The 27,322-nt window shown below is 37.9% G+C and overlaps 2 protein-coding genes across 3 annotated transcripts in view; both read left to right on the plus strand.

Moving 5' to 3' along the window:
* Nucleotides 1-954: 954 nt before the first annotated feature.
* On the plus strand, nucleotides 955-4,314 carry LOC138184872 (fatty acyl-CoA reductase wat). Of its 2 annotated transcripts, none has more exons than XM_069123264.1 (9): nucleotides 955-1,069; nucleotides 1,398-1,586; nucleotides 2,086-2,179; nucleotides 2,257-2,502; nucleotides 2,607-2,752; nucleotides 2,834-3,133; nucleotides 3,310-3,591; nucleotides 3,687-3,944; nucleotides 4,024-4,314. In XM_069123264.1, exons 2-9 carry the CDS (start codon nucleotides 1,420-1,422, stop codon nucleotides 4,130-4,132), a joined length of 1,602 nt encoding a protein of 533 aa, XP_068979365.1. In that variant the 5' UTR covers nucleotides 955-1,069; nucleotides 1,398-1,419; the 3' UTR covers nucleotides 4,133-4,314. The 2 variants fall into 2 exon arrangements, with proteins under 2 accessions (XP_068979365.1, XP_068979366.1); XM_069123265.1 differs by having other exon boundaries at nucleotides 973-1,069; nucleotides 1,407-1,586.
* A 1,130-nt stretch (nucleotides 4,315-5,444) lies between these two features.
* The window catches only part of LOC138184904 (Krueppel-like factor 6), a 285,854-nt gene continuing 263,976 nt past the window's right edge, over nucleotides 5,445-27,322 (plus strand). Inside the window, exons 1-2 of the mRNA XM_069123347.1 lie at nucleotides 5,445-7,685; nucleotides 20,479-21,086. Of these exons, the coding sequence (XP_068979448.1) occupies nucleotides 21,075-21,086 (12 nt within the window). The 5' untranslated portion in view covers nucleotides 5,445-7,685; nucleotides 20,479-21,074. The remainder of the gene's footprint in view (nucleotides 7,686-20,478; nucleotides 21,087-27,322) is intronic.

Genomic DNA, 27,322 nt, shown 5'->3' on the forward strand with positions numbered 1-27,322 from the left:
AAAGATTTAATTCCTAATATTATCAAATAAAATGAAAAGGAAATTTGTTGTTATCTGTTTTCTGTTCATTAACGAAAAATCTATTTTTCGAATTTTCGTTATTCTCAGATGATATCGTACATGGTTCATTAAAAGTCAAAGTGAAAAGCGTAAAACTTTTGATGCATTAGAAATGACGTTATTCGGCTATAAATTTATGTTAAGTTAGATCATTGAATGGTTCAAAGGTGCATCCGGTATTTCTAAAACAATGCTGTGATGTACTTACAATTGAAATGAATTTATATTTATATAATTGTGGTGATTATGTAATTTTTTAAGTCAGAATAATTTTCTATTAAAATTATGGAAAGGTAAACGAAATTTATCTGACTAAATGAATTAAATTAAAAATAAAATAGAACTCATTGTTTTAAGCAAATTCAAGCACACCTATTCTGTTACACTTCATCAGGTACATATTTTGTACATTGTCCTACATAACAGATTATTCTTCATGATTCTTTTAAAGATTATTTAGTGTTAAATTTCACGTAAAATTACATAAATTCTATAAATATTTACGTTATTGTAAAATAAAATGGCTTATTACAAACTAAAAGAAGTTATGCAAAATCTTCAATGACTATACTATATACTATTACTATGTATAAATATGATGCTTAATCTACAGTTACTTGAAATTCGTAGCGACACATATATTAAATTACTGAGAGGATCTTTTTAGTCGATTATATCGGAATATGTATATTCGTTTCCAATTCAATGTAGGTATGTTTTAGAAAATGTTTCAAAACACATGACATTATTTTCCCGTACATCGATATGATGTACTGCTTTCTCAGTACTTCAATCCAACTATCGTAATTCAGTAGATTACTAAAGCTAAATGGCCTGTTTTTAATTTGCATACACAAGTTTCGACTTTCATATGTGCTGAATAGGTGTACATTTGAAGAAATATATATCCGTTTAAAGCTATTGGGGCACAGTCGGAATACTTTACAGTCGAAACTGAAACGTCGTCGAATTCACATCAGAGGTATTACTTAAGCTGCTACGTCATTTGGTAAGGAGTACTGTTACTTTCTTTTCTTTGCATTAACAATTTTTTTTTAAATCAATGTGTTTCTTGTAATTACATATTGTTCTAAATTCGTTTCCATATTTCATACTATGAAGATTATTCTATAAATTATTCATATAAAAACCGAAGAAATGAACTATGTAGATTTCAAGAAGAAAGCATGATAAAGTTCAAATAATGTTTAACTGAGCTGTTCAAAAATCACGCTTATATTCTAGATACATTTCATCCTATTGCCTTGCTTTATCATTTTTTATCCTATAAAATTTTGCTGAACAATTGTTATACTAAATTACGTATATTGTCCGAGGCTTAACAGGTAGATCATCAAGATGTCTTCAAGCGGAAGTAATTTATATATAGACGACTTGGTGAACTTTGATGAACCAACGGTGTCAAATGAAAAAAGCGAAATAGCTGAATTTTTTTCTCATACTAATGTTTTGGTAACAGGGGGTACGGGTTTTTTAGGAAAACTACTCATCGAGAAGTTGCTCAGGTACTCTACTGATACGACACTATATTTCAATAATTTTTTACGTATTACAAACGAATGCAAACAATAAATTAACAGCGATTATTTAATCTTACGAGGTACTTTTGTGCCTAAAACATATCAATAATCTCTTATTTCTGCAATTAAAATTTCATCAGCACGTATTATAATATGATGATACGATTATATAAAAAATAATATTGCTTTGCCTTGAAAATTTCGTTAATTTACGTTTTGATATTTTTCGTAATTGTAATTCTTGGGCATGGCGTGTTATTGTTGATTGCTAATACATCTTAATTCGTTTGTTGAATAATCGGTTCAAAGGTACTTCCGGCGTTTATGAAATAATTCTTTTCTACGTACAGCTGAGTTTTGGTACTTTTATTATGATTGATACTTTATGTACTATACATTATTTGATAATACATTGACCTAATGTAATTATGTCATATTATTTTGCATAATAAGTCATTGTATTCTATTCGAAGTATATTTGTAGAAGCTGTCCAGATATTTTAAGATTATATATGATAGTGAGACCGAAAAAGGGGAAAACTGCTTTGGAACGATATAAAGAAAGTTTCGAAGAAGTTGTAAGTAGAATAAGCTCTTTAATAAAGTAAACTTATTAAATGAATTCTAATAATAGATTGTATAATATTTTTATTAGATATACGACAAATTAAGATGCGAGCAACCGAATTTTCTGCAAAAAGTAGTAATATTAGAAGGCGATGCAGCGAAAGAAGATTATGGACTTTCGCCAGAAGATAAGAAGACTTTAATGAATGTGAATATTATTTTTCATGCAGCTGCAGTTGTGCGATTTGACGAAAAAATTCGGGTTGCAGTGAATATCAATGTCAGAAGCACAAAATTCTTATTGTCATTTGCAAAAAAATTACCAAATTTTAAGGTATATCTAACATTTCTTATTGTAATTTCTATACGAAATATCTTAGACCAACTCTGTTAAGGATATAAATAATTATTAATAATTACAAATAATTCTATCTGTAGGCTTTTGTGCATGTATCAACTGCATTTTCCAATTGTGTACGTAAGAATATTGATGAAGTACACTATACAGATATTATAGATGCAGATAAAGTTTTAACATTGTTGGATACGTTGGATGATGGAAGACTTGAACAAATGACCCCTATGTAAGTATTGCTTTAAAACTCTAAATTCTAATTTTCTGAATAAGAATGATTATAATCAACTGCAAATATTCTGTGTAATAGGTTGCTTGATAAATGGCCAAATACATATGTATTTACTAAGGCACTAGGAGAAAATGTGGTATTAAAGTACGGTGATGATCTACCAGTTTGTATTGTACGCCCCAGTATCGTTATAGCAACTTACAAGGAACCAATTTCTGCATGGATAAATAATATGTATGGACCCACAGGTGTAGTTATGGGTAGTGGTATAGGTTTGTTACATACATTGCATTGTAAAGAAGAAAATATAGCAGATATCATACCAGCTGATTATGTTATTTCCAACATTATTTCCTCTGCTTGGGATGTTGCCAATAGGTAGTATTTTGTCATTTTTTATTAATTTTGCTATTAAGTAGTATGAAAATTAAGTAATACCATTTTATTCGTAAACAAAAAGAAAAAAGAATTGATAGAATGAAATAATAAAGAATTATATTTAGATAAAAAGAGATATAAATTTCAATACAGGTAATAATTATTTTGTTTCATAGAAAAGTTGCAATAAAGTCAGACCAATCTTCTAATTTACCTGATGAGGAAAAAATACCTGTTTATAATTCGGTATCTTCTTGTCAAAAACCAATTTCTTGGGGTGAATTTATGAAGCTTAATGAAATTTATGGATTAATAGTACCTAGTACAAAAGTTATTTGGGTTTATAGACTGACACTCAATAGATATTTATTTCTTCACAATATCTATGTTTTCTTATTGCACATAATACCAGCAATTATCGTTGATACACTGGCTTATCTCACTGGTCGGACACCTATGTATGTATCCTATATACCAATTATAAACTATGTATAGATAACATACATTGATAATTACATAAATTAATAGTAATATTTTATTAATATATTTTTAGATTATTAGATGCATACAAAAAGATACATAAATTTAGCACTGTGATACATTACTTCGCAGTAAATGAATGGAAGTTTAAAAATGACAATGTTATGAAACTTTGGAACAAGATGAATTCTACTGATCGACAAATTTTCTGCCTTAATACAGAATACTTGGACTGGAAGGAATATTTCTATTATCACATAAGAGGTGTTCGTATGTATTTATTAAAAGATCCTATGGACACAGTCGAAGTTGCATTAGCCAAATATAAGAAGTACGTTTCTTTCCAATGTTTATTGAAATTAAAGTTACTGTTATTATACATTATAACATGAAATATTTTTATATTGTAGGTTACGTCTAGCGCATAATACAATCATGTTAACAATATCACTATTACTTTTATGGTTTGCGATATCATTCATAAGTTTTCTTTGGTCTTTTTGTCCTTTATCACACTAATAATTATTGATAGCAATATTGTAGTTCTTTTATCTACATTACATTTAAAACAATTTCCTATTAAAGTGTACATTCCTGTTACAAACAGTTGTTCACTATCGAACTTATTTCATTATAATGATAATAGATGTCGCCACAAAGCTATATTATCTTTATTAAAATAAAATGTATATATTCTCTTATCTTTATTACAATATCCAATTTGTTAAGTAAGGAAATATTTGTTTTCATATTCTGTAAGAAATATTAAGATTGTTTCATAATTGACTAATTCTGTTGATTTTGACATTTCTATATTTGGTCAAAATAGAAAGCTAGAGAAGTTTCAAGTTATTTACAAATTGTATTTATATTATTTTTATACTATTTATATATAAGCAAAACATTAAAAATGTTCTATAATAATTATAATTTATATAATCTTTAAGCATTTTGTAATATGTGAAGCCTTTATTTCAAATTATTAACTTTTTTATATAGGAATATTTTTAATGAATTAATGTCACAAGTAAAAAGAAATACAAGGTATCAGAAGCGTTATTACATTGTGAAATTCGTTATTCTTACATTTACGTTATTCTTACATTGTGAAATAAGGTGAAAAAAAGTGATAAGGTTATATTAAAAAATAAAAATTTAAAATGTCATATAGAAATATATTTTCATAAATAAATTAAAAATTAAGATTTTGTTCACTAAGAATTTTTAACCGAGTGTATCAAACTAAAAAGTTTCTAATCATGAAAATGAAATGTATGCGTAGGAGTCCCTTCTCAATTTATAGGCGCGTTGTTAATAGGTGCGACTACAATCTCGTCTACATGCTGGGCACATTGTATACAAATTGATTGATTTATTGAAGTACGGAGCACTACTGAAATTGTTTTTTTTTCCCTATTTAAATACTGGATGTACTAGTATTTATCATATTCTTCTTATTTCAATACAATTTTTTACTTTAAAATATTAGCTTAGGTTTTACAATTTTTATAGACTTGTTCTAACTATAAATTAAAATGAATCAATAGGAATAAAATATAGAGAGCTGGGAGGGAGATTTTGCACATCTTTTTCGTGTATCTTTTATGGCTGTGTATCAAGATTTATATAACTCATTTAATATGAATAATAAATTTGTTATGCTGTAATATGCTTGTATTCGATATTAATCATGATATTAAAAGTATTATAAAAGCTTGGTATAACCAAGACTGGAGAAATACTATATAAATACATAATACATAACAGAAATGGATTGAAGGGCAGATGAGGAAAAGAAGCGGGTAAGTTGTGCGCCACCATCGTACATCGAGCGTCAGAGTGTAGTGCGATACGGGGATGGAGGCCGCGCGAGCAGGCAAGCGGTTCAAGCGAACAGAGTCGAGGATCGAGAACCAACCGGCGACTCAGGAAGGCAGTGCACGCCCGACTGCCGACACGAGCGGATGGCGTACGTTGCCGCTCGCGCCACGATTACCTCGTGATTTTCCTTTCTGTCAGAGATACCGTCGGTCACCGTTGTCGATCTCTTGTGACGAATCACACAGTACTCTAAACTAAACCATCTATTGCGATTGCACACAGTCGGAGTCTTCAAGTTCGTTTGTGACTTTGTGTGCCGCGCTTCGATCGCGGAATAAGAAAAAAAAAAAAAACAAACGAACGAGCGAGAGACAACAAAAAGGAAATAAAGAAACGGAGAAGGCGAAAGGTAGATTTTCCCCTTTGATCTTTGTCTCTGGTCGTCGATTTTCATCGTGGTCGTTTCGTGTTTTGTCATCGACGGACATCGCGTACGTACACGTTTTAACACCACGTGTGTGCGCACGCACGCACGCACCAGCTCCAACGACGCACGTATTTACTATATTATCAGGTTCGCGCGACTGGCGTACGGGGCGCCCTCCAAAAGTCGTGTGTGCGCGTGCAACCCTACCGGAGCCCGCTGACGTTGGTTACCATAGTAGCGCGCGTGCCGATCAGCTGATCGTTGGGATCCGAGCGTGTTCGACCGTCGGCAGTCGGCCAGCAGCGGCTCCGTCCACTCGTTTCATGCGTTCGTGCAACTCGCTTGCCTTTCGCGCCGTGATTTAGTGATCAACCAACTATTTCGTCAACATCCCATCTCCCATTGTGGCAACGCATAGTTCCAGGAAAATTCTCGATACAACTAGACAAACTTGAATAGATCGTACATAACGGTCGGATCATCCTCTTATTCGCTGTTTTTGCGGTTAGAAGGATGCACTGTTACATTGTATCCGTACTGTCAATCTAATTAGCCAAGTAAACTATCAGACGTTGGCTCAAATATGATTTGAAGTAGCCAAAGCCGAACTAAGTACGTTGTTCGAGTAATTCATTTGTGTGCTTGTGACAAGGAAAACCAAAGCATTTCGAGATACACCATTGCATACGACTATCGAGACCTTGCCATGATTCACGTCACGCATTTTAAATTCAACCGTCCAGAAGCGAAATTCAATGGAGATATGTCCAGCGACAGTGGATTCCAGTATTAGATATCATGGTTTGTTTAATTAAGCGTTGTAAAGTATCCCGATTGAAATATCGAACCATTTTTGTTGTCGAACGTTTTCAAATTACATTCGAACAAAAGTTTATAGAACGTAAGAGACAAGCTTGGTGATGGTCTCTGCATATTTCTAACCGTGCCCGATAATCGAAACTATGTTCGATACATAATAATAATAAACACACGTCGTCTCTCCAATTTACCGTGCGTTATGTTTTCAATAGCGTTGTCAGGTGACCTTATGTACGTGACTAACCGTGCGATCATCAATGACACGCTACAAAATCAACAAAACAAACTTAAACTGAAAAACGATCACTCATTCAAGTAGATATATCGGGGAATTACGAAGAACGCCCTTGCCACTTCTCGTAATCGATTAATTTGTAAATGAAACAAAATTCAATCACTTGAATTAAATCGATGTATCACAGTATTCGCAAAAATGAAACATAATCATTTCAAATCGATCGATCAGAAGATGGTGTTGTAGTGCAGTTTGGAAAAAATATCGATATATCGATATTGTTTGGTGTCAGGTGTCGCTAGACTGCAGTGAACGATGGCCACACAGTCTTCGTACGTACGAAATGAAGAACAAAACGCGTCGGAATTGGAAGTAACGGTTGTGGTGAATGATAATTTTCATTAAAACAACATTCAGGCTCGCTTGGTAATGGGATATCGCAGAATGTGAAAGCTTTTTTGTACGGACACAAATTTTTGACAATCGTTTGTACCTGTGACGAATCACTTGACTGCATGAACCAGACTCCGTGTGAATATGTGAAGTGACTGAATTCTTTTTTTATCGAACTTTCGTCAAAAGTGATTTTTCGTTTTATTTCGTGCTGTGCCTGCAACTGTATCTTTACACGCCAATTGCAACAATGACAATTCGAAGTAATTTCTCGTTCATGCGGAAACTCTGTGATAGCCAATGTCAGCAACGCCATTACTTGGATTAAGTCAAGTGTGAGAAGATCGGTTCCTGATATCATCTTGATAGAAAGCTTGGTGAGTAAAAAACATATATATTTATCGTAAAGTAAAAAGGCAGAAAAAACATTGTTTTTGTTACACCGATAAACATGTTGAGTTTTAAAAATCAAAGTACATATTAAATTGGTGCATACGAAATGTTGTACATTGAAGTAAACTTTAACCATACATTGTATCTCTTTTAAGACATTTGTTCGAAATAATTTTCACACGATTGAGCGAGCGTTTTGTTTTTCAATTTGGTTGATAATCAAGGGTAGGTCAAAATTTAATTGATGGTTATTGGTTCGTTAAAATTTCGGATGAACAATATTTCATGGCTACCAACCTAACATATTTCCTTCGTATCAGTTCTTTCCCGCCATTTTTTGTCTTCTTTCATTCGAGGCAACATTATTTTTTATATATTTCGTTTAAGTGGAAATAAATAGGATATGCAATTTTATAATTGAATAGACAATTACATTTGAACAAACAATTATTGTGGCATGTAACGTAATTATAATTTTTATGACTATAAGCATAAGTAACGTCGAGCAGTATATAGACTCTAGTCAGTTGTCGAGTCGACGAACCTCTATCGATCTTTACCTCCTGTCTGCGTCTGTCCTCTACCGCTCTGTCACACAGGAATGCAGGCTGTGTTGTATTTCTGGCGTAGTTATTTCTTAAGTTTTTCGAGTTGTGATCACCATCACAAATTTTAGAATAAACTGCTTAATTAAAACTGTTCGCTGATTATATATCATAAATATTAATGTCTACATCGTGTACATATGTGCGATTAAAAATATTTCATGTTGAAAGTCCCGGTGGATCTATGAATCTTAGAGGATATTCTCGTAATACGTCGTATATCTTGATTATAATTGTTTATTATTTTCTAAAACATTGGTAATACGTAATGATATAATAATTTGATTCCTTATTCATTTTTTAAATATATTTTTCCGACTATTTTTATTTGAAATGAGCACAGAATAGGAATCGAAAGAAGAATATATATTAGTGTAGTAAATGTTTACAAATAATATTGTACGAGACAAGTTGCTGGCCACAATGCAATATGCACCACATAATAGAGGTACACACTCATTGATAAGCTCTTGGCAATAATCGATGATATACACACGATACGTACCGTTGTTCTTGGTTTTTATTAATATACCATTGTACATTTTATCTGCTTTTTCAAGGAAAAGGAAAAAGAACACGCCCTTTGAAGCCAATCGTTATTTAAACTTTTAATTAGCAATATGAGATAAAATTGACAAAGTCGATTAATGGTCCAGCTTGTCATCTTCTACAGAACTTCTAATAAGAAAAGTTGAATCGTTTTGAAATACATTAAAATCTCGCTGGGTCTAATAATCGTACTCGTAGATTTGAAAGAGCGAACGTGAATGTTAAAATGTGACTAGGAAAAGAAACAAACTGAAAGAATATCGATCTTGCACCTGATCCTACAAAGCCAGGTGTAAGCAGGTACTCGTTCTTGTAAAACCGTCGTAGATGCGTTTACCTTCGTGGCTACTAGCCAACTAAATTCTCACAAACTAGTTCTGAAATTTATGCGATTCTTGAGAGTGCACAACCTAAAGAGGATTCTCTGTTTTGTCACATACTCCTCTTGGGACCTACCGCCTCGAAGTGCAATAAACTGGAACGGTGACTGAGGCTTTTAGCACCCCAGAGTGACCACAACAAACGGAATTTTAATTCGATTATTTACCTGACAAACATGATTGGCAAATTATGTCCATCGTTTCCATATTCTATAGCCATTAACTCAAACGAATACATTTTGTTCAATGACTGAGATCGAATCAGTATTACTTCACTTTGATCGCATAAAATTATTATTCATTCCAGAATTAAGTTCTTAATTGGATACATTCCCCTCGCTGTATCAGATAAGATTTAATTAAAATATACCGGTTAAAAGTGAAAATATTCATAAAGTGTAAATTTCCGAGACAAGAGCGTCGTTGCAACTGGAAATTGATGGTATCGCGGAGGTGGTCCGAGATATGACTTTGTATAGATAGACGGTACAATATTCCAAATATAGACAGGAGAAACGACCAGGCGCATCTTAATTTGCGGTTGTACGTTACTAATTTGGTTCACTGACGTTGTACATCCAACGAATAACGTTTTGTCACAGTCGCACAAGCATTAGAAGGAACACGATGGTACGAAGTTAGAGACAAAGAGATAGAGAGGACGGTTATTAGTCCGCTCGCGGTTATTTCATTTGCGACTCATGGTCCACGGTACGAGTTGGTATAATTGTCAGGTTTACGAGAGTCTCGCCATGGAAGCTTGTGACAAAACTTCATCGAACCGTATCTAGGAAGTTATAACCTCTGGAAAAGGTACTGTTAATCGTGTTCGATCTGCGAGCTGAACGAACCAAAGAATTTCATTTCTTGAAATATATCGTGACTGTATCGTTTAATAATTTATAGATTTGAATTTATAAGTTAACTTGCGAAATTTCTAATGCTATTTCTATAGATTTACGTATGAAACCTTTTTATCGAATACAAATACGTGATAAAAGATTATAAAGTCGTTCAGCATGTTTTCCTTATTTTATGGTTTCGGAAATGAAACTCGCTTTTCCTCTTTAAGTTTACAGACATCTCGACAACACTTGAAACCGCTTACGTTTTGTATACTTATATTTAGCTACACGTTGAGAGAGGTGAAGTAGCTTGCGGAATCTAAATGAATAAACACCTGCGTGTCTATAGGATAACTGTTAACTGTAATTGTATGTTTTTTAACCTCCGTTAATGTTGATGCGGCATTTTCAATGCATAGTACACCGTTCCAACACCATTTATGTCAATGTCCATTTAATTATTTGGCGTTAAAACACGTAAACTCTGGCATTTGATACGAAAGAAACATTTTTGAGTAACCTGGATAATCTGATCGATCGAGCAACGTATTCCAGTTTTAAATAAAAAAAAAAAATTGGATCGAACACAGTTCGATGAATCCAATTTTTAGAACCGAACGATAGAATAAGAGTAGACTAGAGGAAATATTTTCCAAACGATTTATATACATATATGTATATACTCTGTTCAATAGCGTGGCATTTAGTTAGTCTTCCACTTGACGCTATGGTAGACAAATATCTATCTAACCGGTGTGTTGCGTAATGTTTGAGCGTGATGCGCTTTAAACGCATCTTTGTGGTACGGGCACAGCGATGCCCCTGACTTTCCGACATTGATTTTGACCGCAGAATCAACGTGCATAGGAGAGAACGCACCTAACTGTTCCTTTGACTATCTTATACTTGTAGGCTGTCAGATTGTTGACACAGCCAGTGACACGTTTAATAGGATTATTTATGCTTCTAAAGGCGCTTAGATGGTCCCACGTTCGTATCAGCTTCATCTACCTGACAGCGCGTAGCATAATTATGCCGACACAGTTTGTAATATTGGGCTCGGCAAGCCAAGTGACAACGCCTAGTCGTCCCTGATTTTGACTTTGTTCGACTTCTGACGTACGACGAGACGTTTTAATCGTCTACGAATGCGCGCGATCGTGGCAACACGTGCTGCTACGTAACTTGTCCGATGATTATTGACATGATTATCTCGCACCAGTGCGCATGGACTAACGAATAGGAATTAATTGAAAAGAAACGTTAGATCCAACGTTGCTCGTGTTCGAATAACGGTGTCCTCGCGTACACGATGTTTCATTAGGTGCATGTTGTTTGTGTGTTCGTTCGTTATTGCCACTAGTTTACTCTGGTTAATTGTGCGTTTGATCGGGCGTCAAAAACTGTATTTACAGCGAAACTTGCAAATCGTTCGTTTTGTCCATTGTCTGTTGCTCATGCTGCGAATTTTAATGAGTTTGTTATTTATTCCTCTTTATTCCACCGTTAAAATGTTCTTTATGTGGCACGTATACTTATGTCTTAATACGTTGCGTGAATTAGAAGAGAGAGGCAGCCGTACACGAACCATTTCTCTGCAATAATTAATTTGTTCATGAATATTTCTTCGTATGCGCGTATCTAAATAATACACGGTTATAGATTCGTGTTCTTAATTGTTAATATCTAATTCATCTTGTATTGCGATACTATGTACGAACAAGCTTGTAAGCTTGGGCGCGTGTTTACGTGCGCATGTGATGCGTGTGTGAGTGGCGCAGGTAATTTGCGGTTTTGAGACGAGACTGGATTCAGTCGGATAATGACCTGCTAGCACTCGTAACGTTAATTGCACTCGTTTCAGTCTTTTGCACAGAACATCATTGTGTTCGGGCTTCGACTCGAGTGCCTTTGGACGCCAACGCAAGCGCGAAACAACCGCGTGCGTACGATCCTTTTCACGATCATTTTAATGGCACATAAAAAATTTACGCACCCATTAATTCGTGGTTACCTTGGCATTAAGAACTAGTTGCATTTTAGGGCTACTTAAAATAGAAAACATTGTACACGCTTGTATACCGTCGCGAATGACAATAATTCTTTCAAAAATTCTATTCCGATAGATACTTATTTCATGAATTTAAATGATAGAATTCGATAGTAATACATGTCTTCTGTTTAAAACTAATCGAAATTTCCTAATATTTTCATAGATCCTTAGGGCTGCCAGCAAAGTTCATTAAAATTCTTTCACCTGTAATTGCAATAAGTATCTAGATGATAAACCGTATATAATTTAACGGCGTATTTAACAGCAGTTCTCACTCGTTCCTTAATCATATTGGAAAAGCGTTGAATTCCCGAATATGCGAGGAACGCAGTGGCGTACGTTAATTAACCATCTAATTGGCTTGAATGCATCTCTGGCGTCTTACGAAATAAGCTTTGCTCGAATCGTCGAAGAAGTTACGTATATCGTAATTTATCTTGGTCAAGGGAATAGCTGACAAAAATATGAAAATGCTCTTGAAATTCTAAACGATTCAACAGCATCGAAGTGTATGTAACACTACAACGATGCAATGATTAAACGTATCGATGCGTCCTTTTTACTTTTATGATTAGATAAAAAAGAGTTGTGTCAAAGGTTGAAAAATAGAGAACCGCTGCTGGCGATATAATACGATATAAGCATGGATCACAGGCGACAACCGCTCATTAGCATACAATACAGGCTAATGGGATCGCACGCTGACGGCTACCGTTCAATATCACGTCCACACATAGCTTTAGTCACCCTTTCGGGAAGAAAGAGCGGCATCGATGATATTAAAATTGTTCCACAGGTTCGGATTAGTTTTTCTCTCAGTAGTTTGTTAGAGCTTTGTCTTCGTGTTTAATTAGTTTACCAGCATAGCCGGTAAGCTTGCCTCGCGATTTATGCAATATCGAGGATAATTGTGAAATATTCTACAGTGCATTTAATTAATTTTGCATTAAGTCCTTTTTCAAACTTCATCGTCTGAAATAATATTAACGAATAATATTAATTCTTCTGTTGAATTTTCTTTAATTCATTCTTCGGTAAATTGCTTTAAAAGCAAATGTAAATTTAGCAGCAATATTCTCGAGCGAAACTCGTTGAAAAATTATCGCTGTATCGTTAACATATTCGGAATTACGACTTCTCATAATGGAATTAATAAGCAGCCGATGGCGTTTGTAGAAGGTTATTTATAGAGTAATAGGTTTTTATTCCTTGTTTTTCAGTTCCTTCATACCTATTTCACGTTACTTAGCAAATCGTCTATCACACGTGGTGCACTCAACAGGTACAATGTCATTTATTTAACAAAGGCTTCGATGATTGATTGTAATGACTAATTCCTGTATCAGATGCATCTGTTGTTCCTCGCAATATAGACCTAGTTCTTTTGTTCACTAATGAAATTGCTTATCTACACGTATCTTGTATCTACTACAAATAGGAGATATTACGTACTAAAATTATTCGCAGTAACTCCCGATAATACATCGAATTACGTTTTGCGGCCCGCAGTTTAGGCCGAGCACTTTTCTATTTCTGCTGGAACAGATAAAACTGGTTCGAATCGTTGTAGCGGGCATTGTAACACTGACTGCTATTTACACGTCATCGTATTATAGTTCCAACTACGTCCCTCATTACTGCTGGCAAATGCGTGCGAATGTCAGTTTTAGTACGAGGCAGTAAAAGACGCGAGGCGTCGTTGTTATTGCTTCTCTCGTGGTAGTTTCTGCTAGTTTTACCGGTCCGTTGTTTCATTATCGTTTCGTTGGGCTTTCTGCCGAGGAGGATTACGAGATAATGCGATAAGTCGGGGGTTTCGGAGCGAACAACGACGATACGAAGCACGAGTACACTGATGTATAGAAACGTGCATGGAAGATACGATGATTACCGTTGATGTGGAAAGCGAGCGAAAGAAACTGTTTGTACACAGTGACACAATTAACGTTTAAGGATGTCTGGTATGCGTTACGTTGATATTTATTTTAATCATTTAATACGCGTCTCTCGTAGAAAAACTACGAATAATTATTTGCTCAGGTCGACGCGACGTCTCGTTAGTTCAATTCATAATCGCGCATGCAATTATCGGTAGAAGACTTCTAAATTACTTGAAACTTCAGCTTAAGTTTGCCGGAACGTTTTATGCTACACAACCAGCAGATCGCGCACCAGTCTTGGTAGCAGTAAAAACGCCAATAGGTTGGCGATAAAATTAAATGAACACTTACAAACTCTAGCCGTCGGTTCAAGCTGAAGAGAGTATGGAAGCGAGTAGCTGTCGATAATGAGAAACTCGATAAAAACGACTGGAACGCTTCGTCTCAATTGATGTACGTCCCGTCATAATTGATACTCTAACGTCGTACCGCGAGCTCGGGGCTTGTATTTAAAGAGTCTTGGATTACGTCTAATGAGACGTTGCTTTTGACCTAACAATAGGCGATTACGAATTCGTTCATCTTAAGAAAACTGACCATTTGCCGCACGTTCCTTTCACCCTATCAGGAGAAATTAGTTCTCCGATTCTCCGCCGAGAGGATTTTTAAAAGGAAAACGTGCTTTCTAATACCATACCAAGTTAATTATGCGCATAAGTCGATATTCCTTCTTTATTTTCCTCACCTATCAATTTCAATGGTAGTTTCGCTCGTTGAATCCGAATTGCTCCGTTGAATCGATTTTTAGGATACGATGATTTTACTCACAGTATCGCGTATATTTTACATAAGGTAGAATTTACGGAAGGAAACCGACTCGATACATATTTTGTAATTCAGGATGAGGGTTCAGGGTTGGTTCGTTAATTTTCATTGTCTCGTGCCAGCCGATAAAATCTGATACTAGGGAAAGGTATGAAGTACATGTACGTGATGTACATTAATGTATGATAGAATAGGAATTTCTTTTGTGGTACGTTCCGGCGAACCGATGTGGGTATATGCATATATATGTATTGCAGATATGGGTAGATCTATATGCACGACATGGCATTCAGAGCTTGTTGCATTCCGATTAACGCGTTATTATACGATGCGTATTAGAAACCGTACTTGCGACCAGCTAATGCGTTCGTGGTTCACACGCGTGTATTGGGCATTCGATAAGCATTGTAACGTAATGGAACGAACGTGTTTTGTGAAAGTGTATGTTCGGTTACACGTGATATGGTTTTTCAATGTATAGATACCTATTAAAAACTACTTCCTTTTTTTTTAAACGGAAAACAAAATAGCGTTATGTATGTTTGACTTACAACGATATATACAGCAAATGTAAAATAACTAGGCCTACTCGTGCATCATGTCGTGAATAGTGGAACGGTGCGATGTACCATGAAAAGCATCGGCTCACTGGATTCGTATTAAATCCATGCGAATCTATACAAATGGAAATATAAATGCAAGCGTGCATCGCGGTACACACGTGTCACATACATACGGCAAAGTGTCACCAGGTATGCACCGTATGCTAAAACACGATTCGCTTTCGAAATAAATCGATAAGATCTCGGTTGAACAGATTTCAAATTAACGTCAATGTACAGCACCGTGCGAGCCACGAACGGAGGTTATTAATGCCCGGTGTGCACCGTCAACGTTAGACCGTTCTAACATTATTATGGCGGTATCATGTAAAGTAGACGTTTCGCGGATGTAATATTAATGTAACCCGAGAAGAAATTGAGAGAGAAGCACGGCAGATGACAAGCTGTTCGCTTTACGTGGAAACGATGTATGTAATTATTTCAAGACTTAAATAGGTCGGAACACGATGGTTGTAATTTCAGCACAGTCAAATGGTTCTCGGCAGAGCTTTCTTTTTTGTACACCTTAATTGCACGTATCATGCCAAACATAATGTGTTAATATAATTGGCTTCCTTTATATAGAGTCACTGTTATACTTTCTAAGTATATTCTTTTTATCATTTCTCAATGATGAGCCATTGAAGCTTATTCGTGGCTCGCAATTAATTTAATTAAACAGCATCGATTCACGATAAGCGAAAGGAACTGGTACCACCTACTGATAAGGTTAATCACTGAAAGAACCAAGAAAAAATATTGTTATCGGATTGGTAATCGGTAAATTAACGACGTTGACGGATTCATTAGGTGGAACGGGACTCGACCGTGCCGTGGCCGCCAAAGATCAATCGATCGAATTTAAAATATCACCGAGCGAGTGGATCAACTTTGTATTCGAAGAAACGACAAATACCAAAGGCATAAGTGGCGGGAGTGATTTTGATTAATGGTCGAGAACGTGATCTGTAAACACGTTCGATATGTTTTCGTTTCGTTAGTCATAGAATTTCCACTTCTGATTTTAGACGATTCTGATTTAGCAATCGGAGTCGTTTGAATGAGGTATTTTCACTTTGTTATCTGGCATTCATACGATAACGCAGTCTGTCACGAATTTTATATTACGAAGCGTGACACGTTAGGGATTGCCTGTCGTTTCATACGATTCGGTGTTTTTATGTAAATTACAGACATCATGTGCAATTACTATCGCTGCTACTTCCTTCGTATCTTTCTCTCTTTCGATCTAGCGTTTGTTTCGAATGCTTGTACGGGCTATGGTAGTCTTCAAGGCGAAAAGAGAGAAGGCCAGATAAGGTAATGTCTTGGTAATGGTACATGTGCTTTGGTTCACACGCGGATACGACTGATCTGTACCGATCATTATCTTACATGTCCTGGTATAACACAATTATTTGCACCGGTAGTACAACTGGCCGAGTTTCATGCAGATATCTATTTCGACATAGCAGTATACGAGAGGCTGGGCAAGGAAAAAAGAAACGTAACCGTGTATCTTTATAGCTGTGCGTCAAACCAGCTGCTAAACTTTACAATGTGCCATAACAGAGCCTCTGTGTGCGTCGTTGAAATAATTGTGCCGAATCAGCGAGTCGAACGTTGCCGCCGATTGTGAAAATCCGCGTTGCTTCTGATCGGTGAAATCTAAGGAATGCGAGTCTTTTTTCGACTCGAGGACAAGTTTCCCTTGAGCTATTGTAACACGGTTCTCCCGTCTCGTAGGAGACCTCGCTACGAATTTCTGTATTACGGACAACGATGCATTTTATTTAATTTTAACCAACGTTATCGAAGCCCGATCTTGGCACCGCCCACGAGAAAGTCATATCTCTTCGTTCTCGTGTTTATCCCCTTGATTCTTTATTAATACTAAACCTCGTAACTTTCTACTCATTATCGGGAACGATGTCAATGATTATTATCGCGCCTAAATAGTCGCGATCGCTTAAAATTTTATAGATGCCGTAACGACTTACTTAGCCAGTTTCTTCATGGCATTCTACGGAACCGACGGATTCCGTGACACTTATTAAGCAGAAAGCAGATATATACCAACGACAACGATCGTTGAATCGTAAGCTTGTCGATACTGAATCCGATTGAATCAAACTGAAACAATCAAACTGTATTCGTTCTATAGACAAAAATGTTCATATGTAATATTTTGCAATTTAGTCGTTTAACTGGCAGAAATTGTGCGACTAGCATTCGTGGCACCCTGCGGCCCGCGACCCGCAGTGCGTTTCACACTTGCGGCAGCGGTACACTCTCGCGTCCACCGAGTGGTTAGCTGCTCGCTGTAATTATCCGAGGCAGTTCTTACGCCTCTAGCGTGTGCATGTACACGCTAGTGTATACACGTCGTGCGTTGGAGCAGGTACAAGTTAGAGCAGGTCACTTTCGCTGCCGGCTTGAACTGTTCCAGTCGTCGCGCACGCGTGCTGTTCCATTCATAAACTTATAGAGGCGCGTATATAGCCAGACTGAAGCACATAGGTGTAGGTTCGCAGGTACGCCGATACACGGAAATAAGCTATTCACCGGTTCGCGTGTGTAGTTCCTAGTCGATCTATCTCGATGTTCCGCGAAACTTAAATCGCTGAGGCATACGTAAGAGTAAAGGCGAGTGCGCGATGCTCGATGTCGAAGGCGTTAAACTTAATTCTCGCGTATGATTCAACGTCTGGAACAAAGATGCCACGTTATATAACGCAAAATTATGTAAATGACTTTTATGCGTCGTTTGATGTATCTAAGTTTTCATGCTCAGCCACGATTATGCATAGTCGTATCTACAGAAAGAGATATAATAGATGATCTGGTATATTCCGTACTGAAGGTTCTGCTCGAGTCGGGCAGCGCGCGTTTATTCGCTAAACGCGAAGTTTCGTAACCTTTCAATTAAGAGCGGAGTGCCACGGCGGTGCAACTATGTTCTTAAAGTGGAAACTGTGAACGCGCGGACCACGTAACCGGCTTGCAAAGTTCCGTATTTTGACGAAAACAGACGGAGGCTACGATGATTTAAGATCGAGATTGATAAACTGATTACGCATCATAGTAATTTTATCGGTAACACATCGTCAGGATGTTTGTCTCGCGATAAGACGAACTGACGCCGATCGATCGTTGAATCGATAGATGGATCGACAATAATCTTTGCCTGATCTCGGTGCACGTTTGTTTCATCTTATACGGTTACGCTATACGATGCAACGATATCGAGGAAAGGATAAATAATATTCCATGAAAAATAAATTCTGTCGCGTTACAAACCTGACACGTGTGGAACAATAAGTAATATTAAAGAGACGATACGATGCAATACTTGGACGTAAGGAGGTAAGATAATGTAAAGAACACGATTTCATGGAAAAACGCAATTTGTAACGGATCGTATGCAACAGCTTTCAGTTACTTAAGCAGATGTTATTGCATAACTATAATGTTCATAATTTCTTCTAGACTCGTAGTTCATTGACGTTAGGCTAACGCGTAGCTCGGGGTCAAGCACAGTCATAGAACTTTCTTACGGAACGATCACGTTGGAGCTTTTATTACCTACGCTTCATTAGAACTTTAATGACACGTGTAGAATTCAACGAGACTCGTACAGAAATTTACGCAGCAGGAAGTATTCGTATATGTGTTATAGATTTCCGTTAGTTTTGTAGTCTTTCTCCTTTATCCTACGTTTGATTTTCTACATTTTTAATACGTATATCGCTAGCCATCGATGCTTTTGTGCTTGACAATTACTTCGAGTTGCCGACACGACGTGTTTTGCATATTACTCGATTGCAGAGAAGCGTACAATACCCGTAGGAGTGCAAGGGCTACCGTTACGAAGCCGCTGTGAAAGTGCACTAACGAAAGTGCGAATTCCAATGCGATTTTTACACACGCTGTATACAAAATGTTTGTACTACATTATGCGTGCCGGATCTGGAATTCACCGTTAACGTAGATAGTTTCTTTGTGGCCACAGCCGCGAGCCAAACCTATGAAATTTCATTTTCCTATCTTACTTAACGACTCGTTGTCCGAAACAATTAGGAAAACGTACAAAGTACCAAGGATGAAAGCAACAGTGTGTATTGAATATAGCATAACGCTAATAGCGTATTACAAATTACATATCAGATACCTTGTGAATCCTCTGTACTTGCTGCAATTACGTTTTTTTTATTTTAAAGTACCATCGTGTTAGGAGAATATTTCCTGAAATTACAAGGTGCTCTAACGATAGCGAAGAAGAGAGGAAAGGCTGGATAAAATGGAAATTCTCTTGCAATATCTCGATATAACGATCTAAAATAATGTGTACACAGGGAACTCGATTAATGCATAAAAATGTTGAGCTGTTGATTAAATTGCAGGATGCTCGATCGAGGTACAGGAGGTTCGCAAGGGGTGCGGTAGCTAGAAATTGTGCATCTCGGTGCACCGGTCAAGTCTATTTCCCCGACTATTAGCTTTAATCGATTATAGCGTGACGGATCGAATGATTTAAATAAAGACCGGGTGCGTCATGGGCCTGGCTTGGTACTTGTCGACCGTGCCCGTCGACATGATGCCGTTGCATTCGCTCGTTATTACGCTCAATCTGTTGCGTTTTTCGTAACGATACTGTAAAACATGATAATTTCTTTCGACGATTCATTCCGATTAATTTCATAGGTAAATATATTTTCATACACCGTAGACGAATCAGGTTGGTTTAGGTTGTTTTTACATCTGCAAAAGTTCCAATTACGTAAAAGAGAGAGAATTAACGTTAACTACGATCTAAATAGAACGAAACGTTGTCTTCGCGTTAGATGAATATGGAATAGCACGAACAAGAACATTTAGAATGTAGAACAATTACTTGCTTTTACTCAGTTCCAGGATTTTAATTTAGTAGGAACGAGAAACGAGTAGAATTATGATAAAACCTTGCCGTTACTGGTTAAGTTTCCCGCAATCGTGTAGACTAATTTCTAATGCAGATACGTACGTTTGTATGTTGCAGGTGACGTACGCCGAACGGGCCAGTATTCATGCCAGTATGCCAATCAGATGCCAGTAGAGAGCCAGTATCTGTATCTGTCGCCACCGATAGCCAATTAATAAGTTACTTAGATAGTTAAATTAATAGACGATACATCACACGCTGTTTTATATAATCGTTGTTAGAAGACGTCGCTTAATAGGCGTAACAAATATACACATATATATATTATATATACATACACACACGTACATATACGCATATATAAATATAATATAATCGAAGAAGCAATAAGTGTCGAATCGCGGGCTATTATTTTCACATCGTACTCTTTTTTTCTACCACCACAATTTTCTCCGCTCGTTCATTGGTTTGCTTTTTTAAATTATCGGTGACCGCGTGTTCTCTTTACGAGAGTATATTCGTAAGATTGGACAGAGTGCAATCGAGTTGTGATTATCGAAGTGGACTGACCGATCGATTTCTCGGCTGTGAAGTGAATTAATACCCCAGGAAAACGATTGAAACGGAGAAAGGAAGCGAACAGCGTACACAGGCGAGCACGGTGGCTGGAAACGGTGACTTACATCGAGAGCGCCAACCTGCAATCAAGGTTCATGGTTTTCATGGTGAGTCATTGTATCTATTTCTACTAATTTTAATACGGTTACGGTGTTTTATCGCCGTTTCTTGCTTTTCCTCGGTATAACACGGCTGTACAATCACGACACACCGAACGCTTCGAAAAAATTTCGTACCCTTTTTTTAACGAGCTGCCGCAACACGAGCAAATTTGTTGCATGAAATTTCACGCAGAAATTTCGTGACATATTTACACATGATTTCTCCTCGTTTTTATCCTTTCTCCCTTTTTTTCCCTCGTACTTCTGTCGGTCGCTCAATTACGAATTGGCAAGCGGACCCGTTATAAGCAACGCGATTTTATGCAAAATTTCCGCCGTGACGAGATGCCGCAACTTCCATGAAATATATAGCACGTGTCACGTGCAATTTGCATAATGCAACATCGACACTTCTTCGATGTACCGAAACGTTATCTTTATACACGTCGTATCGTTTCATATCACGGATCATTGGATTATCGAGCGAGCGGCTTAAACGGAACATCCGATAATGGTGAATTCGAGGAACTGAAACTGTCTCGTAAATATCGATAAATAAGGACTACCGAAAGTATTACAAACTTCCGTCTCCTGCAATTTATTGCCATTCTCCTTTATCGCGAGTTCAGGGTAATATTCAATGGGCATCGCTGTAATCATTTCGATAAAAGCTGGTTTATATCGAAATCTACAGGCTCGATATCCTGTTGGTACGTACAAGGAAAGTTTCTCGAGTTACTACCCTCCGTTACCTCTTGGCAATCGACAAATTTTTTTCCTCATCCGGAATAGCTATCTATCTTCCTTTTTTCTCGCTCTTCCGTTTCGTTAACATTTGCGTTTCCGACCCGTGTACTTTTTTCCCAGCTTGCTTTATTCAACTCGGATACGTTACTCGAGTTACCGATTTAACTGGTTTATCTGAAACTTTATTATTCGTCTCTAAATTCTTCCGGCTGATCGGCTGGGAATATCTTAATGCAGACGGTCACAGTGTGTTACGCAAATTAGTTAGCGTAGCAGAGCGTAACTTTCAAATTATATAGCATAACGTGGCTCGCTAATTAAGAAAAGCGTCGAATAAGCGGCTGCATCGGGCATTCGATACGTTCGATTTCTCCCGGTTATGCCACTCGGCTTTGTTACTCTTGCTGGGATATTTCGAGGGCGAAAGAGGAGACGTAGAGGCAAAACCAAAGAGAAGAAAGAAGGATACAAAGAGAGATGCACCGCCAGGTTACGGGTCAGCCGCGGTGGGGCATTAATAATCGTTTACAATCTTTAAAGCAGGGTGTGGCGAGTGCGTTAACCCTCCTTTTCTTCCTCTTCTTCCTTCTGTTCCTCCTACTCCGGCTTCCTCTCTGCTTTTTCTTACTCTGCTTGCTTCTTCGTGATCGTCCGTGGCGCACCGGATGGACAAAACACGAGGAAAAAGTCCAGGCTTGCCTTCGTAAACCAGTTGGACGTATATATCGTGAAAAAAGGATAATCAATGGCGAAAGGGTACACACTCGATCTGTAGTCGTTTTATCGTCATGACGATTTCGCTGGCAGCGCAAGGGGCAGAATTTATTTGTGGATCATTGAAAATCGTTTGCGTGGCTGCTGAACTACAAATCGATTCCAGCGACTTCTTCGATCGCGACTTTATCCTTTTTAACGTATCTTAGAGAATACCCAGTTTCATAGATTATCGAACATTTTAAGACATAGCTATAGGTTTCGATATGTTGAATTTTGCGACAGGTTAAAACGTGGTCCTTTATCCCAAGTTCGAACGTTTAGATAGCTCGATGGTTCATTTCGGAAGTAGGGGGCGACAATTAAAACTGAGAAATTAACATCGCCGGGAAACTCGATAAACCGGTATGCCGGACAGTCGTTTGATAAATTTCGCCGATTGCACCTCGACGCCTTCGAATGAACAATTTTTAGTGCAAAGTAAGTAAGTTTCTTACGAATATTTATTTAATCGTGCATGACCGCTCGACCTGGTCAATTTACGCGGAAGAATTTCGTCGCGCACCTGCGACGTTATTCTTCGGTGGAGCTTCCGTTCGCACGCGTTTGATCCTTCTCGTCGATGCGTTTCGGCAATTTTACGAACGCGAACCTCGTCGTTTCATCGTCGTTTCATCGTCGATGATTATCGTTGGCGCATTAGAAAGCGTGCGGTCGCGTCCTGTATAATATAGGACCTTAATGAGGCTCGGTGTTTAAGACCTCGAGGAAAAAATGAATTGCGCGACAGAAGATACGAATCGAAAAACGAATCGATGTCGCCGCGGTGGTTGAAAGAAATTCTTGCCGTCATTTCCCCTTGCGGTGCGTTATTAACGACGACGATAAATATGCGCGTTCTTTTCACAAGTGCGACGAATCGGCGATCGCGTCCACCGAGTCCTGGCGAGAAAAAAATTCCCCTCGAAGGAACGGGTTCCTCGAGCACGTGTGTCCCTATCGGTTGTCCCGTGAAAATCGGTCGTCGGCCCCTTGGTCACCTTCTCCTCTACGAACGGCATCGCCATTAACCACTACCACAGCCACCTGCAGCGACGAATCAGCATATTTAGCGTCGAGCCGAATTTAATAGAGGCCATCGCTCGGGCGTGCATCACGCGGTTGCATTCGCGAGACGCATCAATAATATTCGCCCCGTGATGCATAGCATTATGTATGCATACTAACCTCTCGCGAATCCTTTTGGAATTCAATTCGTGTTTCTACCGTTTGTTCGTTTACGTTGCCGAGATACGTTTACGGTTTAAACGTTGAAACGCATTTGCATCGTGACGCGCATTACTCGACACTTAGTACGGTTATCGTTCGTCGTGACCTTCCTCGATATTCCGATGCGATTCAACACAATTTCGTTGTCGTACAAATAACACCGCATAATATCATCGAAGGTCAAATACAATGTTCATAGCTCTATTGTCCTACGCGTTTACTTGTCGAAGCTATCGGAATCGTGCGGAAACATCGCCGAATTTAATTATTCACGCGGTCGAGTATCGACGACGTTTCGAATGCTAAAATTACACGACCGTCAATGAAGTTTGAGTAATACAACGTTAAATATTATTTGTATCCGTTGTACGTGGTGCGTGCTTAAAAAACGTGCTATAAATATTGACGTTACTCGGGCTGTGCGTCGGCGAGGCAATTAATAAAAATATTTTTCGTCACAAATGAACGTTTGTCGGCTATATATCACGGCCAACCAGTGGGATACTCAACAACCGTGAATACCTACGGAATAATAAATTCCGCTAAAGGGTGGAGACGGCTTAACGTTCGTAATACGCATTGCTCGCGGATATATTTTTCTCTGGGAGACATTAAAAGCCAAACGAAACCCGTACGGCACCGCCGACCTGGGTACAGTACTCTATGGACGTGAAAAATGAACGAACATCGTGCCACGATTCATCACCCGCGTACCGCTCGCAGTCCTTGTGAAAGTGATGCATGCTTCTTGTCAAAGACGATACGTTGAATACCATTCGTTCAGCGGCTCAAATATACCCGGTAATGCACCTAATTTCCATTCGTCTTATCGTTCGATACCGCGTTACAAAATCTCTTATCCGTCTAAGATCGGTGAATCCCAAGTTTCCGTTGAAAGAGAATATGGGTGTGTACCTGGAATTCTTCAAGATATTTAATAGCCCGAATAAAGATCGAAAACGCGGTCTTAATGGAGAATCTTAATCGTTCGTTTAGAACATTTTTATATTCGCGTTTAATCCTCACCGTCTACCCGTCGTAAGTTCGTTTTTCGCTGCTGTTTATTGACGACCCTATTAAACGTAGAAAATTGGAAGTATTAAAAAAGTAACGTGAGCTTCACGATCACAATCTCGCATCGAGATTCCAATTTTAGGCGCGACTGGGTCGTACACATTCTTTTGACACGTTTTTACCAGGTCAGCTTAATAAAAACCTTTAGCTCTTCGTATCTAATTTCATACATTGACCAAGAAACGCTGCAAGAATAAAAGAGAAAAACAGCGTTCCTATCTCCTTTTCCTCACCATTAAAAAAAATCGATAAGTTCGATTTTTTAATATCATGCTTTAAGCTGTCCGGAACACGTTCGAAATGTAAACCTTAGGCCTTTATACGGCGGTCGTTATTTCAACGCGCAATGTGCTTACACCGTCCGCGTATACAGCTTCGCCTTATTTTTATTGCCGCGACGCAGCAATTTTTGCCTTTTCTCTTATCTGCCGCGCGCCAAGCACACGATACAGGAAGATTGTTCGTGGTGTTTTGAACGTGACGCCTACGCGATATGCGTGCAGGCGTGCACCGGTACCGTGCCGGTTAATTGTTCCGATGGATTTAAAGTCGGCGTCCGAAATAAATGAATGTCGCTTGCCAAGGTGCGCGGTGCGGTACGATGCAACGAGGTATATATGGTCGTCACGGATTATATTTCTTCGGGACGTACTTATACGTGAGTGAAACTTCGGTACAGTTTTCACATTTTAATCATTCTCATCTACAGAGCAGACGTTCCAAATCTGAATTTAACTCGAACGCGAGATTATTATGGGACAATCTTTACTTTATAGTTTCCGTTGCGATCTAAAATGCGCGCGATTGCGAAATACTAATTGGCTCCTCCATCGGTTGTATGTTGCTCAAACTATCGAGAAGCGAATATATTTAAATACTCGAGAATTTGAAATTCAAGTCGAGCAACGCAAAGCTGTTTCATCGAGTTGATCTCGACGCGGTTTCAACTTTGTTTAGATACGGCTTGTACATAAGCTATCTTATTATCATGCGACCTTGACTCGTTCTTTTTCTTTTGCTTAAGTATATCAGAAGCGTTAGAAACATGGAGCGATCAGACGCTTGGAAATTTTAATAACTTCTTTGTTTATCTTTGCCATTTGATCGAATTTCTTCGACGAAATCACGAAGATTTATTATATCTTCACGTGCAACGAATATCAAAGGCTTCCGTCGCAATGATTACTCGATTGTCTCGATGAATCGATGCTCGCAGCTCGAGGCAAACGTTCCGTCTGAAAAGGCGTGACACGAACAGCATGTACGTACGTACTCCGTAGATTGTATTTTTCTTGATTTCACTGTCTTGTTCGGTGTGTCAGTCGCGAATTTCTCGGGATGCGAGCACAGGCAGGCACGGATTTCTACGAGTGTATTATCGTAATCGTAACGAACGATCCGACGAACGTAATAAAAAGTATCATTTACGTAATGTCGAGAGGTAAAGTCAGATTGAACGATGTTATCGAACGCATAAATTCGAACAACGTAGAATTTTAGCGAAATCGACGAGGCATGCTCTTACGCGATATAAAAGCGAGGAAAGCTGGCGCAAGTCCTTTTTGGAGATAAGACGTTAAATAACGCGACCGTCAATTAGCAAGCATTCACGGAAGTCGAGTGACAATGCGTTTCTTATCGTACTTTAAGATCTGTATGTTGTTCTCTTTGATCCAAACCACGCATTTAGCGAAGACTCGAGACAGAGAGAAGGACCGAGAGAGAGGAACACAGTTTGTTCTATATTTAAGACACGGCACGTGTTGGTTATTGCACAACGAGTGCAACATTCGTTCTAACGTAGCTATAGGCCTCCGTCGCGGGTTCTGAAATACACACGGTGAACTGTTTACGGATCAATTTAATTAAACATTCGGAGACAGGTTTTCACTGGATTCCAGACATAGCCGATGAAATTCATGATACTGAGCTATGTACGCGCGTATTATCGAAGTAACAGATCGAGTTGATAACTGTTACACAGTGACGAGGATCGTTTGCATATTCATGGAATCCGTAATTAGAATTATTCGTTTAAACCTTTCAAGCGAGGCGATGATTAAACAAAAAAAAAAAAAAAAAAAAAAAAAAAGGAGAAAGGAAGGAAAGAATGACGAGAAAATACGCGCGTACATGCTTTCTTGATCGAGCAAACATTCTTTTTTTTCAGATATCCGTACGCGTTACCTATACTCATCGCGATCGTTTAAAACAAATGTAAATATGTTAGCAATAAATTATTCGCTCGTAGTGTAAAGATTTTATCGTTAAGTAACTTATAGCTTGATCTTGGTTTTCTTTATGCTGATGTGCGCGTCTAGACGGTGCGGCCAACAGAATGTAACGCGAGTTCAACGTAGGTAGATGTGCACCACCCTCTTTTGTTATCGATCGATAGTTACGAGTGGATACGATCATTATAAGAATGTCTTATTCAA

This window comes from Bombus flavifrons, chromosome 11, assembly GCF_040668555.2.
Source record: "Bombus flavifrons isolate JBK064 chromosome 11, iyBomFlav1_principal, whole genome shotgun sequence".
Classification (NCBI taxonomy): domain Eukaryota; kingdom Metazoa; phylum Arthropoda; class Insecta; order Hymenoptera; family Apidae; genus Bombus; species Bombus flavifrons.